The following is a 20,451-nucleotide window of genomic DNA, read 5'->3' as shown; positions in this document are numbered from 1 at the left end:
CGGCTCATTGGTTGTCTTGCCATCAATAACACAGGCCGTGTGACCTATTTCTCAGTCGACTCACGTCAACATCTCTGCGCATTAGTGGTGGGTTAGGCTAAATAAATACAACGGGAGGCCCTCGCTTTTTAAAAGAACCGTGATGAAGGAAATGAAGCAAAATGCTGGGCAGAGCCTAGAGCTCGTGGCTGAGTGGTACCGGAGAAAAATTGGAGTGGGGGAGAAGGTCGAGCCAAACATATATTTTTTAAAATCCGCTCCAGCCAAATTAGGCACGCTCCACTCCAGTTTAATTCCGCTCACACACACAGCACCACAAGGGATTACTCGTACTATGCAATACGGTATCGATACTAGGACGTTCTGCAATATGATCGACCCTACACACAGACTTTGCAATGTGATACTCTACACACTAGGGTTGGGGTCAATTCAGGAACTACACTGACATTTCTCATTTCCATGAAGAGAATGTCGAATTGGAATTTGGTTTACTTGTTGAGGAGCAATGGAACTGACCCCAACCCCACTGCCGACACACCTGGAAGTTGATGCCCAGTCCTTCTGTCCATCAAGTGTGGTTGGGGACATTACCTTCTCTGCTGCAGGGGTGGGTGTGTGTGGGTGGGGCCAATACTGCAGAGATGTTGAGAAACCCCAGGGACTGCAAGCTGTTGGCTCCGAGTGTGCGGTTCACTCTGGAATTGAAATAGGCTTTTTAACCTTAAGCCTGCTCCTCTGGGCCCAGTGGGGGCAGCTCTCTGGAGTACTTTTAAAAAGCCTGCAAGACGCTTATTAATTTACTGCAGCAGGCACAAAAAAGACTGGGCTTAATATAAACGGGGGGTGCAGTGTGTGTGTGTGTGTGTGTGTTTGTGTGAAATCAGTGTGCAGTTAGAGGAGTCTTGTTTGTGTGAGTGGCTGCCCGTTGTCTTGGGGTGGATGGTGAGGGGGCACTGTAAACACACACACACGCGTCTGTCTTTCCTCCTCTCATCTCAACAAATAAGCACTCGTCATTGATTTGCCGGGGTTTCGAACCTCAGTTGGGCATTTTAACACGGACGTCCTCCATAGAGTAACGAAAGTTAGATTTCACACATGCTAAGAATCATGAGCGGGAAAAACAAAACAAATCTTCTGAACATGCCTGCTCCAGGCAAGGTTACAGCAGGGATGTGTGTGTGTGTGAGGATGTTATTATGTGTCTTTTTGTTCTCCTGCTTGTAACTGTTGCTATGGTAAAGCAAAGATCAAGTGGATAGGAGAAATGGCAGCAGCAGATCGGAGCCCTGCTCTTGCCAGCGAGCTCGTTTCTCATTGTAGTATACTGTAAATACACAACTGGCCACGCCTCTTTCAGTGCGCTGTGCCAAACCACAGGAATTCTCTTGCTCCCTCTCTCAAATTCCCGCCTTCTCTGAGAGGTCAATGTGAGGTTGTCAGGACTACAGAACCAGTGAGTGTTTCCCCCACGATCCCTCAGACATTTCTCAAGTAGCCCTCTTCCTCTCTCATTCCCCCTCAAACAAACGCACATTATTTCTCTATTCTGAGGTAGCCGTTTGCAGTGGCGTGAATGAGATGGAAGTCAGGCACTAGTGTGATAAAGGAAGGCGGATTGTAGGAAGACGTGTGTTTACCGAGGAAACGTCTGGCCCTGTGCTTTGCTTCTCTCCCTACTTAAATCCCATGAAGAGGGATTATGAGGAACACTGGCTGGCATTGTCAGCGACACCTGGGTGAATCTCGCTTTGATTTCATAATCCGTGTCTCATGCTCCAGATTAGACTCGTGTAAAAGATACCCCTGGCTTTTTACCTAATTCATGGCTAAGACATCACACACACTGACTCGCTACCACCAAACACGCATCAGGATTTATTGTAGAGTGAGTTTCTGCGCATGTGGGGTGAGCAGTGTGTGAGCTGCGGGTGGGGGGCTGTGTGTGTGTGTCGGGGGGGTTGGAGTGAGGTGTGCTGGGGGGGTTGGAGTGAGGTGTGCTGGGGGGGGTGTGTTGAGGTGTGCTGGGGGGTGTGTTGAGGTGTGCTGGGGGGTGTGTTGAGGTGTGCTGGGGGTGTGTTGAGGTGTGCTGGGGGGTGTGTTGAGGTGTGCTGGGGGGTGTGTTGAGGTGTGCTGGGGGGTGTGTTGAGGTGTGCTGGGGGGGGTGTTGAGGTGTGCTGTGTGTCGGGTGTGTGTGTGTCGGGTGTGAGGAGTGAGGTGAGCTGGGGGGTGTGTTGAGGTGAGCTGGTGTGTGTGTCGGGTGAGCGGTGTGTGTGTCGGGTGAGCGGTGTGTGTGTGTCGGGTGAGCTGCGTCGGGTGAGCTGTGGGTGGGTGCGTCGGGTGAGCTGTGGGTGGGTGCTGTGGGTGGGTGCGTCGGGTGAGCTGTGGGTGGGTGCGTCGGGTGAGTTGTGGGTGGGTGCGGCGGGTGAGCTGTGGGTGGGTGGGTGTCGGGTGAGCTGTGGGTGGGGTGTGTGTGTGTCGGGTGAGCTGTGTGTGTCGGGTGAGCTGTGGGTGAGCTGTGGGTGAGCTGTGGGTGGGTGGGTGTCGGATGAGCTGTGGGTGGGTGTCGGGTGGGTGGGTGGGTGGGTGGGGGGTCGGATGAGCTGTGGGTGGGTGTCGGGTGAGCTGTGGGTGGGTGTCGGGTGAGCTGTGGGTGGGTGTCGGGTGAGCTGTGGGTGAGCTGTGTGTGTGTCGGGTGAGCTGTGGGTGAGCTGTGGGTGGGTGGGTGTCGGATGATGAGCTGTGGGTGGGTGTGGGTGAGCTGTGTGTGTGTGGGTGAGCTGTGTGTGGGTGAGCTGTGTGTGTGGTGTGTGTGTGGGTGAGCTGTGTGTGTGTGTCGGGTGAGTTGTGTGTGTGTGTCGGGTGAGTTGTGTGTGTGTGTGTGTGTGTGTGTCGGGTGAGCTGTGTGTCGGGTGAGCTGTGTGTGTGGTGTCGGGTGAGCGGTGTGTGTGTGGGTGGGTGTCGTGAGCTGTGGGTGTAGGGTTAGGGTGTGTGGGTGGGTGTCGGGTGAGCTGTGTGTGGGTGAGTTGTGTGTGGGTGTGTCGGGTGAGCTGTGTGTACTGTGTGTGTGTCGGGTGAGCTGTGTGTGTGTGTGTGTGTGTCGGGTGAGCTGTGTGTGTGTGTGTCGGGTGAGCTGTGTGTGTGTGCTGTGTGTGTGTCCTGTCAGTTGTGTGTGTGTGTGTGTGTCGGGTGAGCTGTGGGTGGGTGGGTGAGCTGGGTGTCGGGTGAGCTGTGTGTGGGTGGGTGGGTGAGCTGGGTGTGTGTGTGTGTGTGTGTCGGGTGAGGTGTGTGTCGGGTGAGCTGTGTCGGGTGAGCTGTGTGTCGGGTGAGCTGTGTGTCGGGTGAGCTGTGTGTGTCGGGTGAGCTGTGTGTGTCGGGTGAGCTGTGTGTGTGTGTGTGTGTGTCGGGTGAGCTGTGTGTGTGTGTGTGTCGGGGGAGCTGTGTGTGTGTGTGTGTCGGGTGAGCTGTGTGTGTGTGTGTGTGTCGGGTGAGCTGTGTGTGTCGGGTGAGCTGTGTGTGTCGGGTGAGCTGTGTGGGTGTGTGTGTGTCGGGTGAGCTGTGTGTGTCGGGTGAGCTGTGGGTAGCTCACCCCGACACACACACACACAGCTCACCCGACACACACACACACACACAGCTCACCCGACACACACACACAGTGAGGGTGAGCTGTGTGTGTGTGTCGGGTGTGGTGTGTGTGTGTGTGTCGGGTGAGCTGTGTGTGTGTGTGTGTGTGTGTGTGTGTGTGTGTGAGCTGTGTGTCGGGTGAGCTGTGTGTCGGGTGAGCTGTGTGTCGGGTGAGCTGTGTGTCGGGTGAGCTGCGTGTCGGGTGAGCTGCGTGTCGGGTGAGCTGCGTGTCGGGTGAGCTGCGTGTCGGGTGAGCTGCGTGTCGGGTGAGCTGCGTGTCGGGTGAGCTGCGTGTCGGGTGAGCTGCGTGTCGGGTGAGCTGCGTGTCGGGTGAGCTGCGTGTCGGGTGAGCTGCGTGTCGGGTGAGCTGCGTGTGGGTGGAGTGAGCTGTGTGTGGGTGGGTGAGGTGTGGGTGGGTGGGTGAGCTGTGTGTGTCGGGTGAGCTGTGTGTCTGGGTGTGTATGTGTGTGTGTCGGGGTGAGCTGTGTGTCTGGGTGGGTGGGTCGGGTGAGCTGTTTGTCGGGGGGTGTTGAGGTGAGCTGGGGGTGTGTTGGGGTGAGCTGTGTTTGGGGGGGTGTTGGAGTGAGGTGAGCTGAGGGGTGTGTTGAGGTGAGCTGGGGGGTATGTTGGGATGAGCTGTGTGTGGGTGTGTGTGGAGGGTGAGCTGTTTGGGTGTGTGTGTGTGGAGGGGGCTGAGTGAACTGTGGGGAGAACAGTGCATGTGTGTGAGACATGATGACATTGGGTGTCTGTGACGGTGTGGCGTACATGCTCAAGTGGGCGACTTGACTCCCGGGTCTCTGGGGTCTGTTTAAAACCACAGAGCGCAGTGAGGTTTGGAAATCATCACACTTTATGGATGAGGAGAGTAAAAATAGATTTATGGCGAGCAGCTTAAGGCTAAAAGCCTCTTTTATGACTTCATTACACATACCATTTATATTTCTGCAGCGCACTGAGTTTGATCAGCATTGTAGTGCTGATTCTCAGACGTGCCTAAGCCCTCAGTCTTAGCCGCTCATTGAGTTCCCCGTTCACGCTAATGAACACTGGAGCCCAGCCCACACTGAGTGGTGGAAGGCTAGAGTCGACTAATGAGCTTCTCTTGTATCCCCTTCCCCCACCCGACACACAATACAATACTGGATTCAATGCTCTCTCTTCTGACTGTTGTCATTAAAGCACAACATTTGTGTCATTCTCTAGCTAAGAAAGTGAGAGCTTAGAATGACAGACGGCTCAAACTGAGTTTAGAGTGCTCCGTGTCTGTGCTCAGACTGGCAACATAACAATAAGGACAGCAGCCCGATCTGGGTTTGAATGTTTGTTTTCTTTCATAATAGATAATAAATACTTTGAGCGTTTGGTTTGATTCAGCTTTCCTGTTTTTGAGATTTTCTGGGTTTTCACTTTTGTGACTTCCATTGTGCCCGTCGTGCTCAATCACGCACAAGTACTGGAGGGCAGTCAGGCCTGGACTTCCCTCTGGCCTCAGAAGGCAAAGCAGCCATGTCCTGCTGTTGTGTGTTAGACAGAGGGCGCTATAGAGAGGGCGCAGGCAGGGCCACAGCCAGTTGGCCCAAGGGCTGCATGTCTCATTGTGCAGAGCACAGAGCCCAGCCTTGTTCCACTCAGCCTGATGAGCAGGCAGCCCCGACCGGCCACTGGGCAAGACTCGGATTCATCACCAGCACCATCCAGGCTGAGGCTGCCAAGATCTGCATGGTTTGTCACACCAGTGTTTCCCCAAGTTTTTTTTTTCAGCTGCGGTGGCATAGTTAGTGGGAGGAGGGTTTAGAGACCTTCTTGGATGCAGAGACAAAATGTTGCTGTTTCTAAGGCAAATGTCCTGCAATTCTACACATTTTGCCATGGCTTATGCCTTGTTCTAATGTTTGAGTCACTCAGATGGCATAACAAAATCAATGGGGGCCCCATGCCACGCCATTTTTGGAATATCTGGTGATTTCTGGTGATTGTTAGTTCTCAAAGATGATCTTATTAACAAAATAATGTCCATTTATCTTTTCTACTTTGTAACTGTTTTAGTCGTTTACGTTTCCACTGAAAACATTATACCATCCCAAGTTTAGTGTTTTTTTAATTGTAAAAACAACCGTTGCAGTGGTGTCCACGATGCGTATGAGGGGAAACCCTGCGCACACACCAGCCAGCAGCATCCCACATAGCTGCCATTCCACATAGCTGCCATTCCACACTATGGAAAAAAACTGAATGCAACAGCTTATCTCTCCGGATCTCATTATATTCATGACAAGATTGTTTCTACCACCAATGCTACTTATTTGCGGTCTGTTGTGTTATGCCACAATACACTTTTCCCCCCTTAGCAAAACCTTTTTCAGATGATAATGAAGTGTTCTGAAGTGCTCTGGCTGCTTGCGTCGCTGTATTGAAAGGTCAGGGTCTCGGTTGCGCCGAAGACCTTTTGTTGGTTGTCCCAAACCGATTTGCGCACTGTGAGCAGATGGGTCTGACACGGCCAGTAGTGTGACCTTTAGTAAAGAAGGGGGCGGTCCCACTTTACCTACCCAGAGAGAAGAGCCTTTACCTGGACACTCATTCAGAAGGGACCCCTGGGGCTCTGCTGGCTGTGTAGCCTCCATAAAGGTGTTCCAGGCCAGCCAACATTTCAGTTCAGAGAAAACGCTCTGCAGTAATGACAAGTGATAACATCCAGTACACAACAGCTTTACGCACACACAGTTATCGAATTCCTAGACACACACACACACAAACCAAATTCAGTTTGTTACGGAACCAAACTGATTTGCATGCATTTTTACCGTTGGAAGGATAATGATTACGTAAAAACCCTGTTGGTGAATCTCCAGGATGTGTGGTATGCAAGAAAAGCTAATGCAGTGCCTTCATCTTATTTCAGGTGGCATTATACAACCCAGATCAGGATGGGAGTGACAGCCCAAGAAGCAGCCTTAACAACAGCCTGTCTGACCAGAGTCTGGCCTCAGTCAATCTAAACAGTGTTGGCAGCGTGCACAGCTACACACCGGTAAGACGTTGCACTGCGACCTCTAACCACAGTGCTACACACTTCTCTGACCAAGCACCACAAACAACGACAAGATGCCAGCTACACACAATTTAGACCATGTACAGGGCATTCGGAAAGTATTCCCACCCCTTGACTTGACCCCACCCTTTGACCCTTATTCTAAAATGGATTAAATAATTTTGGTTCCATCATCAATCTACATAAAATAACCCATAATGACAAAGTGAAAACAGGTTTACATTTTTATTTCTTTTTTGCAAATCTATTAAAAATATTTTTTTAAACAATACCCAAATTACATAAGAATTCAGACCCTTTGCTATGAGACTTGAAATTGAGCTCAGCTGCATCCTGTTTCCAATGATCATCCTTAATGTTTCTACAACTTGATTGTAGTCCACCTGGGGTAAATTAAATTCATTGGACATGATTTGAAAAGGCACACACCTGTCTATATAAGGTCCCACAGTTGACAGTGCATGTCAGAGCAAAAACCAAGCCGCGAGGCTGAAGGAATTGTCCGTTGACCTCCGAAACAGGATTTTATTGAGGCACAGATCTGGGGAAGGGTACCAAAACATTTTCTGCAGCTTTGAAGGTCCCCAAGAACACAGTTGCCTCTTAAATGGAAGAAGTTTGGAACCACCAAGACTATTCATAGAGCTGGCCGCCCGGCTGAACTGAGTAATCGGGGGAGTAGGGCCTTGGTCAGGGAGGTGACCAAGAACCCGATGATCACTCTGACAGAACTCCAGAGTTCCTCTGTGGAGATGGGAGAACAACGATGTAGTACATTTTAGTACAAGACTGTAACGTAACAAAATTCTGAAAGAGTTAAGGGGTCTGAATACGTTCCGAATGCACAGTATATCAACCTCTAACCACAGTGCCCCGGGCTAAGCACGAGCTAAGACCAAAGAAACACCACATTTCACTGCCACTGTATCACAGCTAGACATATAGTAATCTAGACTATACATGTCAATCTGTAATCACACTGACAACCATATACTTCTTAGACTGAGATCCTAAAACCGCTACTGTCTGCTTCACCACTAGACATAGTCATTTAGACCGTGCATGCCGATCCCTAACCTCACTATCACAGAGTTACATAGCGGTTAGTTAGCTGAAAGCCTGGAACTTTAACACAGTGAAGCAGCTCCACTCTGAGGGCCGTGCCCCTGACCAGGGGGGAGGGTTAAGGGAAAGAGATCTGTACACGTTCTTGGAGAGCTGCTGCCTGTGATGTCCTCCCACCAGAGATGCCCCCTTCTTTGGTGTGGTCCTCCCGCTTCCCAGGGTGCTCTCTGCTCCAGGCTCTCTGCATCGATCTGTTCAGACTGATGGATGTTTCTCCAGTGCTGCTGAGACCAGTCTCTTCTTATTACTGCCTCACTTCAGCCAGCCACACTGACTGAATTCTATAGCAAGGCAATCTATACCATAGCCCACGAGTAAGGCTTCAAAGCCTTTGCTGTTGTAAATAACGTGGCCTCCAACATGCATGAATTGAAGGAGTCTCCCTAGCGATGGAGTAGTGATGGCTCAATTATTAGTGTCCTTCAAATGTTCAACCTGGTATTGCTTGAAAGCTACCTCTGTGATGCGGAGTTAAATCATGAAGACTCATTTTGTGTCCTCAGTTATAGAATAGTGGTGACTCCATGTTAGTGTTCTTCTCATGATGAACTTCATTAGACAGTCTTGCTAGAGCGCAACATTGACTGCACTCTCATACACCCGCAGATAAAAATCGACCCCCAGGCATATGCTGGACATGACTAAAATGAATGGTTATTTGTACAAGGCTTTGGTATTGATTTATTTTTTTTAATACATTTTGCCGGCCATCTGAGTTATTGGCTTTGTGTTCGTGTTGGTTACTATTTGAGGTGAGGCTGCAAGCAGCGATTTTATGACTGTCAAAGGCAAGTCGCTAATAGGTTGAAGAATGAACACTGATATTTTAGCTGCTTATACATGTCCATTATGTCTTTAGAAGTTCGATTAGCTTAGTGGACTGGATTAAGATATTTTAGATCTTTATGCCTAGATCTGTTGCACTAAATGGAGAAACATGTTTTGCGTGAAATGTTTCAGTGTCTCTCTTGTTCTCCAGCAGATCTATGTGCAGATATCCGTCGATGTCTCTGAGAAGTATGTTTCCCAGTAGAGTCAGTTTTGACGGTGTAAACAGCACTCTTCAACAGTTAAAGTGAAAGTTGTAGTCTGTCTGGAATAGGTTTGTATTGTGGTTAGTTTTAGACCGAGGTGTGACCGCTGGCATGTACTGAATGACTGAAATAAGAGCCCTCGGGTTCTAAGCAGAGCAGAATAGATTTAATTCACGGCTCCCAAATCTCTCATCTCTCCTCTATTTCTCCTGCTCTCTCTTCCTCCCCAGGTGACTAACCATCAAGAGTCGGTGTCTCAGTCCATGAGTCTCCAGCAGCCGCCCCAGCCCCAGTACAGTATGCCAGAGAGGGACAAGCAACTCCTCTTCTCCGACTTTGAAGATCTCAGTGCCTCCTTCCGCAGCCTTTACAAGTCTGTCTTTGAGCAGTCCTTCAGCCAACAGGGTGAGTGCTCGTCAAGAAGGGTTACACATCAGCTACTGTAGTGGACAAGTTTGTGCACAAGAGGCCAGGATGATTCTATGGCCTTTTTGTTTTGCACTAAACAGTTGGTGGAAGTAGAGTGGAATTGGCACTAATTAGGTTAAGTGGGTTGGATGAGTCGGGATTCGATAGACAGTAGCTCTAGTGCAAATCCATATGGCTGTTTACACGGTCTACATGCTAAATCCTCTGGCCTCATTCCCAATGCGAATGCACAAAAGAGTGAAGAGTTCATAGCAGAATAATGCAGTTTTGTAAACGTGTAAATGCAGCTTTGTTATTACTCTGCCTGTCGTCTCGTATATCTTTACCGCGTTTTATACTTCTTTTTTTCAGACGATTACAAGATTGCAGCATCAAACCTCTGTCTGTTGACGCAATTTCCATAACGATGGTATTCATAATGGTATAGGCCCATCGCACAGGGTCGGATTAAGTGTGGCACTCCAAAAGCCTGTCAGCCCTTTAGAACGTAATGCTTTTTGTTTGTAATCTGATTGACTGATGAACAAAAAGCACTTGACAAGCGGGTTATGGGCAAACGCCGACAAAGCTTTTTATTGTATAACCTACTTTCACAAATCAAATGCATTTCATGCTAATGTTTTCAAAAGTGTTCCTCTCCCTTAATCTATCATCTAGGTTTCATTAGTTTAAAGTTGTTACTTTTTTTTACATTTTATATATGCATAAAAGTGAAATCTCTTAGTCAGACAAGCCCTTGCAATTAAAAAGTGTAAATATGCGAGCGAGAGGATTTCACACCCTGGTGCTGTAGACAGTGAGCTAATTCACTGGCTTTGATAATAGGTAATGAGCTCGCATTGTTATTCTGGGACTGCGCGCTAATTGCTTTCTGTATTTCCCTGGTTGGACAATGGGCTTTCTGTACCGATAAGAGATGTACCTTTGTCACCCCTGCAGTGAGTGTTCTGGGGGCGATTGCGGCAGGGCTGGAGTCTGCTCTAAAAGCACTCCAGTGAAATAGGTTTTACCGTGCCAAAGCCGTGATGGACCAGGGCCTCTTAAGAACCGCTCCCCTACACTCAGATTATTGCTGTTGGATGTGCAGATGTTCGCGCTCCAGTCGTGCTTGTTTTTCTAAATAGTGCGGCAACACGATGAAGTGTCAAAAGAATTGCAGGGTTCGGAAGAAGAAATGCCCCGGCTCTCTGTGGTTTTCAGAAGCTCTGCCGCCGCTGACTCATTCCTTTTAGCTGCTCGTTCAAAATGGCAGCTGTGTCGTCAAGTGTAGTGCTCCTTGAACAAGGGAATCCCAGATCCACTGATTGCATGATGATGATGTTGTCGTCGTTAACTTGAATGGGTGCTTTTACAACTGAAACCTACAAGCCCCCTTGGTGTTAATGACTTACCTGCAATATTTAAGTGGTTTCTTGTAGTTTGTTGCATTGTATGTTTATATCAAATAATGACTTTGTTGATGCACAGAGTAATAAGTATGACTGTGTGTGTATATGGACTTCCAGGTTTGATGGGCATGCCGACGGAGTCGTCCCAGCAGACCCATACCGCCTGCTCCTATCAGCACTCCCCCAGTGGCACAATCAGCACCCAGAACAGCCTGACAAACAACCACTCCAGCAGCGGTGGCCAGGTGCCCCTGTCCCACCCTCCCCAGCTCCCTGGCCAGAACACCCACCCGGGCCACGGCTCGCCCCACACACAGCACCTCTCCCAGCACGGCCAGCATGGCCCACACAACCAACATGGCCAACACGGCCAACACACCCAGCACCCACAGCACTCTCAGCATGGGCAGCACCCCTCACATGCCCAGCACCCGCAGCAGCACACGCCGCACCCCTCCCAACACGCACAGCACACCCCGCACCCCTCCCAACATGCCCAGCAGCACGGCCAGCACCCCTCCCAGCAGCAGCACCAGAGCCTGGCTCACCAGCCCCATCCTGCCCAGCAACAGATGGCCTGCAACACAGGTAAGACCTGCCTCTTTCCTCTGCACCACACACACATTCAGATGCATTCAGAGATAACCCAGTGAGACACAGCTGGACCTGGCTACCTCAGTATTTATTCTGCATTAAGTACAGAGACCTGATTTTGGTCAACAGACAGTAAATTATCATCTGATTTATGCGGTTTGCTGTAATGAGAACAAAGAAAATGCTGCATCCAGACAGTACCTCTGGAGCCCTGCAACCTTTTCAGAGGGAACCGACTCCACCCCGTGGCCAAAGTAGAGTACTGTTGATGCTGATTCCTCTCCAGCCTCTAAAAAAATAAATCTGTGCTCCTCTCTGTGTTTGCAGGTCTGCCCTCTGACTGGTACCCCAATCTGGACGCACTGAAAGAGAGCTGCCGTATTGCCAGCAGTTATAACTGGGCTGATGTCGACCTCTCACCTTTTCAAGGTGCGGCCATGAAGGATTGTGAATGCAGTTGCATTGCATTGGCATATCCAACTTAAGCCTCAATAAGCTAACTAATTATACACGTGTCTTTATTTTTAATATTCTTATTGTCAACCTGTGGGATTATTTTTTTTTAACCAACACTTCAAAAGCTGTTTCTTGTGATTACGAGTCATTTTATCCAAATTATTTCATGCCATAATGCCTGTGATGAGCACCAACAGGCAAGTTTATTGGAGCTCTTTTGTCGGTGTGCTGAAGTGTTGCCAATCAAGGGTTTCATTTGAAGGAGCTCTTCAATTAAGGAACGCTGCCTTCAAGTTTAATTACCAAATGCAGTGTTGCTCAGCAGGTCACAGAGTTGATCCAATTACCAATGTTATTTTATTTGTTACATGCACCGAATGCAAGTGTAGATTTTACTGTGAAATGCCTACTTACGAGCGCTTTCCCAACAATGCAGTTAACAATGAATAACATTTGCAAATGGATAAAGAAAATAGTAACACAATAAAATCACAATAACGAGGCTATGTACAAGGAGTACCAGTCCCGAGTGAGGTAGCTGGGGTGACTTGAGGTAATATCTACATGTAGGTTAGGTGATTGATTGAAGTATGACATGACAGTGATGTACTGGGCCGTACGCATTACCCTCTGTAGCGTCTTGCGGTTGGATGCCGAGCAGTTTCCATACAAGGCAGTGATGCAGCCAGTCAAGATGCTCTAAATGGTGCAGCCGGATACATTTGAGGATCTGAGGGCCCATGCCAAATCTTTTCAGACTCCTGAGGGTTAAGAGGCGTTGTCGTACCCTCTTCACGACTGTGTTGGTGTGTTTGGACCATGATGGGTCCTTAGTGACGTGGAGACCAAGGAACTTGAAGCTCTCGACCGTCTCCAATACAGCCCTGTCAATGTGAAATGGGGGAGTGCTTGGCCCTCCGTTTCCTGTAGTCTCCAATCAGCTCTTTTGTCTTGTGTGGCAGATGTGTTTTTGCCTACCCTCACCACCTGTGGGGGCGGCCCGTCAGTAAGTCCAATATCCAAATGCAGAGGGATGTTGTTTAATCCCAGGGTCCTTGACTTGGAGGACACTATGGTGTTGAACGCTGAGCTGTAGTTAATGAACATGATTCTCACGGAGGTGTTCCCTTTGTCCAGGTGGGAAAGGGCAGTGTGGATTGCAATAGAGATGGCATTATCTGTGGATCTGTTGGGGCGGTATGTGAATTGGAGTGGGTCCTACGGTGTCTGGGATGATGGTGTTTGTGAGCCATGACCAGCCTTTCAAAGTGTTTTACCCCATGGCTATAGATGTGAGTGCTACGGGCCATAGATGGGTTACATTGGCATTCTTGGGCACACAGACTATAGTTTGAAGTCCTGCCACATCCGACGAGCGTCAGAGTACGGATGTTGTCTGTAATCCATGGCATCTGATTGGGATACAGTGCCTTCGGAAAGTATTCAGACCCCTTGACTTAGTTTTTTCCTATCACATTTACATAAGCATTCAGACCCTTTACTCAGTACTTTGTTGAAGCACATCAAATCTAATTTTGTCACTTACACATGGTTAGCAGATGTTAATGCGGGTGTAGCGAAATGCTTGTACCTTTGGCAGCGATTACAGCAACGAGTCTTCTTGGGGATGACGCAATAAGCTTAGCACCTGTATTTTGGAGGTTTCTCCCATTCTTCTCTGCAGATCCTCTCAAGCTCTGTCAGGAAGGGATGGGGAGCATCACTGCACTGCTATTTTCAGGTCTCTCCAGAGATGTTCGATCGAGTTCAGGTCCAGGCTCTGGCTAGGCCTCTCAAGGACATTCAGAGACTTGTCCCGAAGCCACTCCTGTGTTGTCTTGGCTGTGTGCTTAGGGTTGTTGTCCTGTTGGAAGGTGATTCTTTGCCCCAGTCGAAGGTCCTCAGCGCTCTGGAGTAAGTTTTCATCAAGGATCTCTGTACTTTGCTCCATTCATCTTTGCCTCAATCTTGACATGCGTCACCGTCGGGATGGTGCCAGGTTTCCTCCAGACCTAACGCTTGGGTTTCAGGCCAAATAGTTCAATCTTGGTTTCATCAGACCAGAGAATCTTGTTTCTCATGGTCTGAGAGTCTTTAGGTGCCTTTTGGCAAACTACAAGCTGGCTGTCATGTGGCTTTTACTGAAAGTGGCTTCCATCTGGCCACTATACCATAAAGGCCTGTTTGTTGGAGTTCTGGAAGGTTCTCACATCTCCACAGATGAACTCTGGAGCTCTGTCAGAGAGACCACTGGGTTCTTGGTTACCTCCATGACTAAGGCCCTACTCCCCTGATTGCTTAGATTGGCCAGCTCTAGGAAGAGTCTTGGTGGTTCCAAACTTCTTCCATTTAAGAATGATGGAGGCCACTGTGTTCTTGGGGACCATCAATGCTGCAGAAATTTGTTAGTACCCTTCCCCAGATCTGTGCCTCGACACAATCATGCCTCGGAGCTCTACGGACAATTCCTTCGACCTCATGGCTTGGTTTTTGCTCTGACATGCACTGTCAACTGTGGGATCTTAGATCGACAGGTGTGCCTTTCCAAATCATGTCCAGTCAATTGAATTTACCACTGGTGGACTAATCAAGTTGTGTAAACATCTCAAGGATGGTAATGAAGCAGGTGCCTGTGGTAAACTCTTCAATGCCATCTGATGAATTCCAGAACATATTCCAATCTGTGCTAGCTGAGTATACAATATACAATTGCAAAATAGGTTTTAAGTAGATTTCACTGTTAAAATGTAGTTATGTGTAATACAGGTTTGTTTTTTACAAACTTATCTACACCCTCTTGATTTTTAGAACTCTACTGTTGTCACTGCAGTACCTGGCAGCTAGTACTACTGATATGGTTTGACTGGTGTGCTGCAGAGGTGGCTGTGTCTTGCTTTTTTCCTTGGCTGATGTTGCATTTGGATCTGACCCCGTGCAGGACTGAAGGAGAGCATGAGGCAAGCGGAGCTGAACAACTGGTCTCTGGAGCCCACGCAGATCGCTGACCTCTGCTCGTCTATCAACCAGTTCTTCACCCGCACTGGTGTCATTCAGCCACAGGGGGCAGTGCAGCCGCCGCCTGTACCCGTATGCCATGGCTCCATGCACCCCAACAAGCCCAGCCAGCACATCACCACAGGTCAGTGACCCTCACCTACATCCTAGCTCACACTATTATTGCATTTAGCATTTCAGACCACTCCCATTATCAGGACAATGCCGACATGTTCCTCTTATGTGAACTTACATTGCAATAACGCTGGGGATGAGGAGGAATTTTTAAGCTAGCGCATACATTATTTGGGGATTGTGGTATTTCAGTGAAGTTGGTCTTTCTCTCCACAGGAAATCTCTACATGGACTCCAGACAGAGCATGTCTATGATGGGGCCCCCAGGGTACCCCCACATGACAGGTACAGTACAGCTGCAGCCCCCATTCAAATAATCACTCAACTCGGTCTCAGCCAAGGGCATGGTCTCAACAGTACACTAGGTATCCATCAAACCTGTCCTTCCACATTAAACAAGCACTAGAACAACACCTTGACAGGTCCTTTCCCCATTTGACTATTATTTCAAAACAATTATTTAACCTTTATTTAACTAGGCAAGTCGGTTAAGAACAACTTATTAATTACGATGGCGGTCTACCCCGGCCAAACCCTAACCCGGATGACGCTGGGCCAGTGGGACTCCCAATCACGGCTGGTTGTGATACAGCCTGGAATCGAACCAGGGTGTCTGTAGTGAAGCCTCTAGCACTGAGATGCAGTGCCTTAGTCCGCTTCGCCACTCAGAAGCCCAAAACGACTCATTTAACCAATGATACTTCTACTGTGTATATGTAGTATGCCCTCATTCCCCTTCTCTCCCCCTCTTAGGACACCATGCGCAGATGAACCAGCAGCACATGATCCCTCCCAGAAACTTCCAGATGCACCGCATGCCAGCAGATGACATCCAGGATGACTTTGACTGGGACTCCATTGTCTAACGTTAGATGTTCTGCCCCTAACGAGGAGCTTCCAGGAGGTGCAGAGGAGATGAGTGTATGAGGAAGAAGCCAGGCTGAGCTGTACGCTCACAGTAAAAGGAGACGGAACTGTTGTTGGTGGGATACAGAACCATAGAACAGGTGTCACTTTCGGAGGAGAGAGCAAGAGAGAGAGACTTCAGAGTCCTGACATTTTTACAAACAAAAACAAAACGTACAAAAAAAAAAAGTGTTACTTTGAAGACAATCATATTTAGTAAAACATGTTTAAAGTGGTGGCTTATGTGCTTGTCTTGACGAGGCAAGTAGCACACGTTCATGTCAAAACACATGCTCCAGCCTTCATCCCTCGGCCAGCCCCCTTCGCCCCCCACCCCCCTCCCAGCCAGCATCTATCCAAAGTCTCCCCAGGTCCGTCCGTAACTGTTGTGTGATTTGAGCGACCTTTTTCGGCTTGTTATCCTTCTCGTGTTGACTTTAGGCCTCAGCTGCTTCTTGGATGAGTTTCTCTCTTTTTCGTTGTTCTTTTATGGAAAACGCAGGCAGCCTTTTTGACTAACGTGATGGTGCTTGTTGGTCACCTTGTGAGTGGACGATGGATCCCCAATGGTGGGTTTATTGGTAGTGAGGTTAGGTTTACAGTAGCTAAGGTTACGTTATGACCAGGGTGTTTTGCATTGAACTCTGCTTGATATAAAGATCACAGATGCTTCATCATAGAGTAATCCATCCAGTTGTCCTTTAACCAACCCATCTGGTCCATTAAAAAAAAAAAAAAAAAAAAAAAAAAAAAAGCTAATTGTGGATATTCAGCAACATTACCGGCAGTATTTGTGGTTTTGTCTATTCTGTCAACAATGTATCATACCTTTTTAAATCTCCAATACTCCAACAAGACTGAAAAAGATGCATGAGTGGGTGACTAAGAAATCCAGACCTCCTTTTCACAGTCTGTCCTTTGTTTGACTTGTTGAATAATACTTAAGACTGCAAGTACAGTCTTCTCAATCACTACATCCTTTCACTAGTCATACACAATGAATTTGAGTACATGTCTGCGCCCTATTGTCTGTAGGTGTCTCTTCACCTATTACATTCTGTGCACATGCTGCACAAAGAACTGTAGGATATCTCCCTGTTCTCTTCTACAAGCCATGCAGTAGGAATGTTCTTCATTCAGATGCTATACATCTGAATCAGTATCGATCTCCCCCAATATCTTCCTTGCTGTGACCCAGTCAGACTTGCACTGCAAGGCAGAGAATATGCTGTAATACAATCATGAACAATAAAATAAAAAACAATGAGAATGTGGTGTGTGTGTGTGAGAGTGTGTGATTTTAATGTAATTTTAGGGCTATGATTGTTTGCTGCAATCATCTGCATATGCTATCAATGAGCACAAAACAGATGCACAAAAGCAGAGAAATGAACGGTTAGAGGCAGAGCTGCATTTTTTTAGGCAGGGTTAATAATTCAGAGAAATTAGCACTTTTTCTGGTCAACAGCTAAGGGGGGAGGGGAGAGAGAGAGGAGAAAAAAATGGGTGGGAGACTAGTGGTGCTGGAAACACTCCTGTTCACTTGTCATGTCCCTTAGTGGCTACTGAATCGGACTTGTCCTGAACCCTCAACACGGTTGCTTGCGCAACCTATATGGGAGCTTGGGCTGAGTCTAGCACAGTCCAGCTTACCTTTTCACTTTGTTTCTTTCACTACGGATCACCGAGATAAACTAAACATTCACTGTTGCCCCCCTCCCTCCCCCTTTAGACAAACCTTTAGCTTGGGTTGGATTTTGTTTCTTTCCATTGCTGAAAATATTTTTTTTTGTGTGTGTGATCTAACGACAATCGCGACAAGGTTTGTAGTATCACATTAACACAGCTGAGCCCAGACACCTTTTGTCTGTTGTAACAGTTAGTATACATGTGTAGATACTGTGTGGCTGTCCTTTTTGAAACAGGTTGCAGAAGACAGAAGTGGGAAAGCTGGGATGGAACTAGAGCTTTTCACAAAAACCTATACTGCCAGGCGTGTCTGCAAGGTTGTACAGATCTTTTGCCAGCCAGTTCACTCTGTAAATGGTTCATTACTACCCATTTTGTTCTGATATTTTAGGCTAATTGTTTTTATTTGTTGCTTTTCCTCCGTCTTTATCCATCATGTCTTGCTACTTCTACCTTTACTTGTAGCTGGTTATGGGTTAGATTCCCAAATGTTCCTTGTATTTTAAACAACCGTTGTGTGTGTGTGGCTCATGTTCTTTCCTGTGGATACCCATTGAGTGTTTAGGCTTTGTTTATTGGCCCTAATCAGTCAGTCATTTAAAGGGATACTGAGGGATTCGGACAATTGTTTTTCTACTTACCCAGAGTCCGATGAACTCGCGGATACCCTTTGTCTCTACGTGCAGTATAAAGGAAGTTGGAGGTAGTTCGCAAGCCTCTGTTAGCACATTGACTGGAAGTCTGCAGGTACGCTAGAGTATGGGTAAGTAGAAAAATGGCTTAATTGCCAGAATCTCATAGTATCCCTTTAAAACAGTCAGAATGCTCATTCAGTTAAAATGCCAAGGTTACTTCAGATTCTCAACCATTGAGTCCTTCATTAGTGAACAATGAATACTTTATGAAGTAGTAGTGATGGTGAATTTACCATTTGACTGCTAGATAAGGTCAGCGTGGGTCCTGTAGACTCTGTTGAGACTGACCCAAGGAATGGGTGTTAGAATGTGGATCTAAATGTGATAGGGAAGTCTTGGCAGCCCATGGTTGGCAGGGCATGTTTGGTATGTTGCATTTCATCACTGGTAATGATGAGGGCACTAATGGAAAAACACTAGACGACCGTCAAAGGGTATGTAGTTGTTAACCCACCCCCCACAGCGCAAAGAGGAGATGGGAAGGGCGGGGAAGAGCTCATAGATGTGAACGAGTAAGGGAAAGACTGATGACTGGGTCATGTTTATGCATCACCCTCTTTACTGAGTCTGTGTGTCTGTCCGTGTGAGCGAGTACATTTTGTTTGAAAAGACTAACTCAATTTTTAAAATACCACTGGAGATGTACCTGCCAGAGAGATTACTGATATCAAAAAAAATAAAAAATAAGCCTTGTTACATGGGAGAACTGCCAACAAGTACTGCTGATTGAGGCCTATTTTATTCAGTGCTGGTGTGTTGTGCTTCTTGTAAATAAATGTATTTTCAATCATCCCTTTTTCCTCTTGGGGGTGGGGCATCAAGGCAAGGGTGGGACTTACTCATGAGAGGAGGGAAAAAGAATAGAGTATTTTGTTATTGTCCAATCAGAGGGTGACACAGTATGTATATATCTATATTGTATATATGTGATGAAAATGCGTTGGCTTTTTGTGTGACACTACCTTTTACCTGTACTATGGTTCTACATTCAGTGTTTCAATGTTGATAATGTTTTTTGATTTTTGTCTTTGTCATTTCTTGTATTTGTTTTCCTTTTGTCCTTTTTTTGGTTATTGCACGGTTTATTACTTTTGCTGTCCAATGAGGTGACACAGCTACTCTTTGTATTGGTTTAGTGCTGTAAAATAACTCCAGTGTTATTAGAATTGTCTATCCCACTCCCATCCCCAATATGCATGAATGGCACTTAAAGAAATAAAATATGTTAACTTCACTGTGGAATGGTGTGGTGTTTGTCATATTTTGTATGTATTTGAACGAGTTATATGAAGCAGACTTGTGCTACAGTGAATGATCCTGTGAATGATTTACTATTTTGAACAGTAGAAGTAGCTGCCATCAGTCACAAATGAGTTTTGCAGTCTATTTCAACTAATAGTTGTGCGTAGTGGAATTGCACTTTCCATGTGCACTGTGTAAAATGACAGCGATTGTGTTGAAACAGCGAACTTAAAAGGTTCGGGTTGAATATAACAGGTCGTAGTGCAGCTCCTATGTGGTCACATCTCTCAAGCATGATACCTAAAATTGTTTTTCGGTAAGTATTTTTTCACCTGCAACATTCCACTTTGATCGTGCACTCAACTTTTAAAAATGTCCTAATTCAGAAGGTTAGTATTACAATAGTAGTCTTCCATACTCATTGTCCTTTCCCAAGTGAACAATTCACACAACCTTTCATATTTCCAGTAACTTGTCTCGTGTTTTGTTTTTGTCTACACTTAGGAAGTTCACATAGCAGGCAATTGTTACATCTATTTACTATGGTGCATTTCCATTTAACTATATTTGATTTTTAAAAACAATGACGTAACACCTAATAAAACAGTTTTCCCAAAAAACCTAGTGTTGAATAAAAGGTAAGTGGTTGAAATGTTTCCATTACTTATTTCAGAAAATTGCGCATTAATAAACTGGCGACAGCCTACATGCCATCCCACCGACTGTATCTGTTAAATATCTCCGGTAGCCTGCGAATGCCAACATGGATAGAATGCAATTTACTATTTGCCATATTCTAATAATTATCATGTGCTAACGTATTGCCGCAGTCCTTGCAATCCTGTAGATCTGAAATAATTGGATGGTGAATCTTGCCGGCCGATCAGGAAAGTAAGGCTAAGCAATTCAGGCATTCTTGAACGTCAAATGTTTTTTATTTATATATGTATGTGTATATGTGTATGTATGTGTGTGTGTGTGTGTGTGTGTGTGTGTGTGTGTGTGTGTGTGTATGTATATATATATGTGTGTGTGTGTGTGTGTGTGTGTATGTATATATGTGTGTATATATACGTGTG

The 20,451-nt window shown here is 46.9% G+C and overlaps 1 protein-coding gene across 2 annotated transcripts in view; it reads left to right on the top strand.

The window, feature by feature from the left end:
- Positions 1-19,372, top strand: part of LOC118400031 (forkhead box protein J3-like) — an 87,845-nt gene extending 68,473 nt beyond the window's left edge. For both annotated transcript variants that reach the window (XM_035796366.2, XM_035796365.2), the window contains 7 exons: positions 6,536-6,664; positions 9,075-9,249; positions 10,779-11,249; positions 11,583-11,684; positions 14,650-14,850; positions 15,057-15,125; positions 15,594-19,372. In XM_035796366.2, coding sequence (XP_035652259.1) covers positions 6,536-6,664; positions 9,075-9,249; positions 10,779-11,249; positions 11,583-11,684; positions 14,650-14,850; positions 15,057-15,125; positions 15,594-15,706 — 1,260 coding nt within the window. In that variant the 3' untranslated portion in view covers positions 15,707-19,372. The remainder of the gene's footprint in view (positions 1-6,535; positions 6,665-9,074; positions 9,250-10,778; positions 11,250-11,582; positions 11,685-14,649; positions 14,851-15,056; positions 15,126-15,593) is intronic.
- Positions 19,373-20,451: the final 1,079 nt, after the last annotated feature.

The sequence above is a fragment of the Oncorhynchus keta genome, chromosome 21 (assembly GCF_023373465.1).
Source record: "Oncorhynchus keta strain PuntledgeMale-10-30-2019 chromosome 21, Oket_V2, whole genome shotgun sequence".
NCBI classification, from domain to species: Eukaryota; Metazoa; Chordata; class Actinopteri; order Salmoniformes; family Salmonidae; genus Oncorhynchus; species Oncorhynchus keta.
Note: the sequence above shows the minus strand (reverse complement) of the source record. Positions and strands in the feature narration are given on the sequence as shown.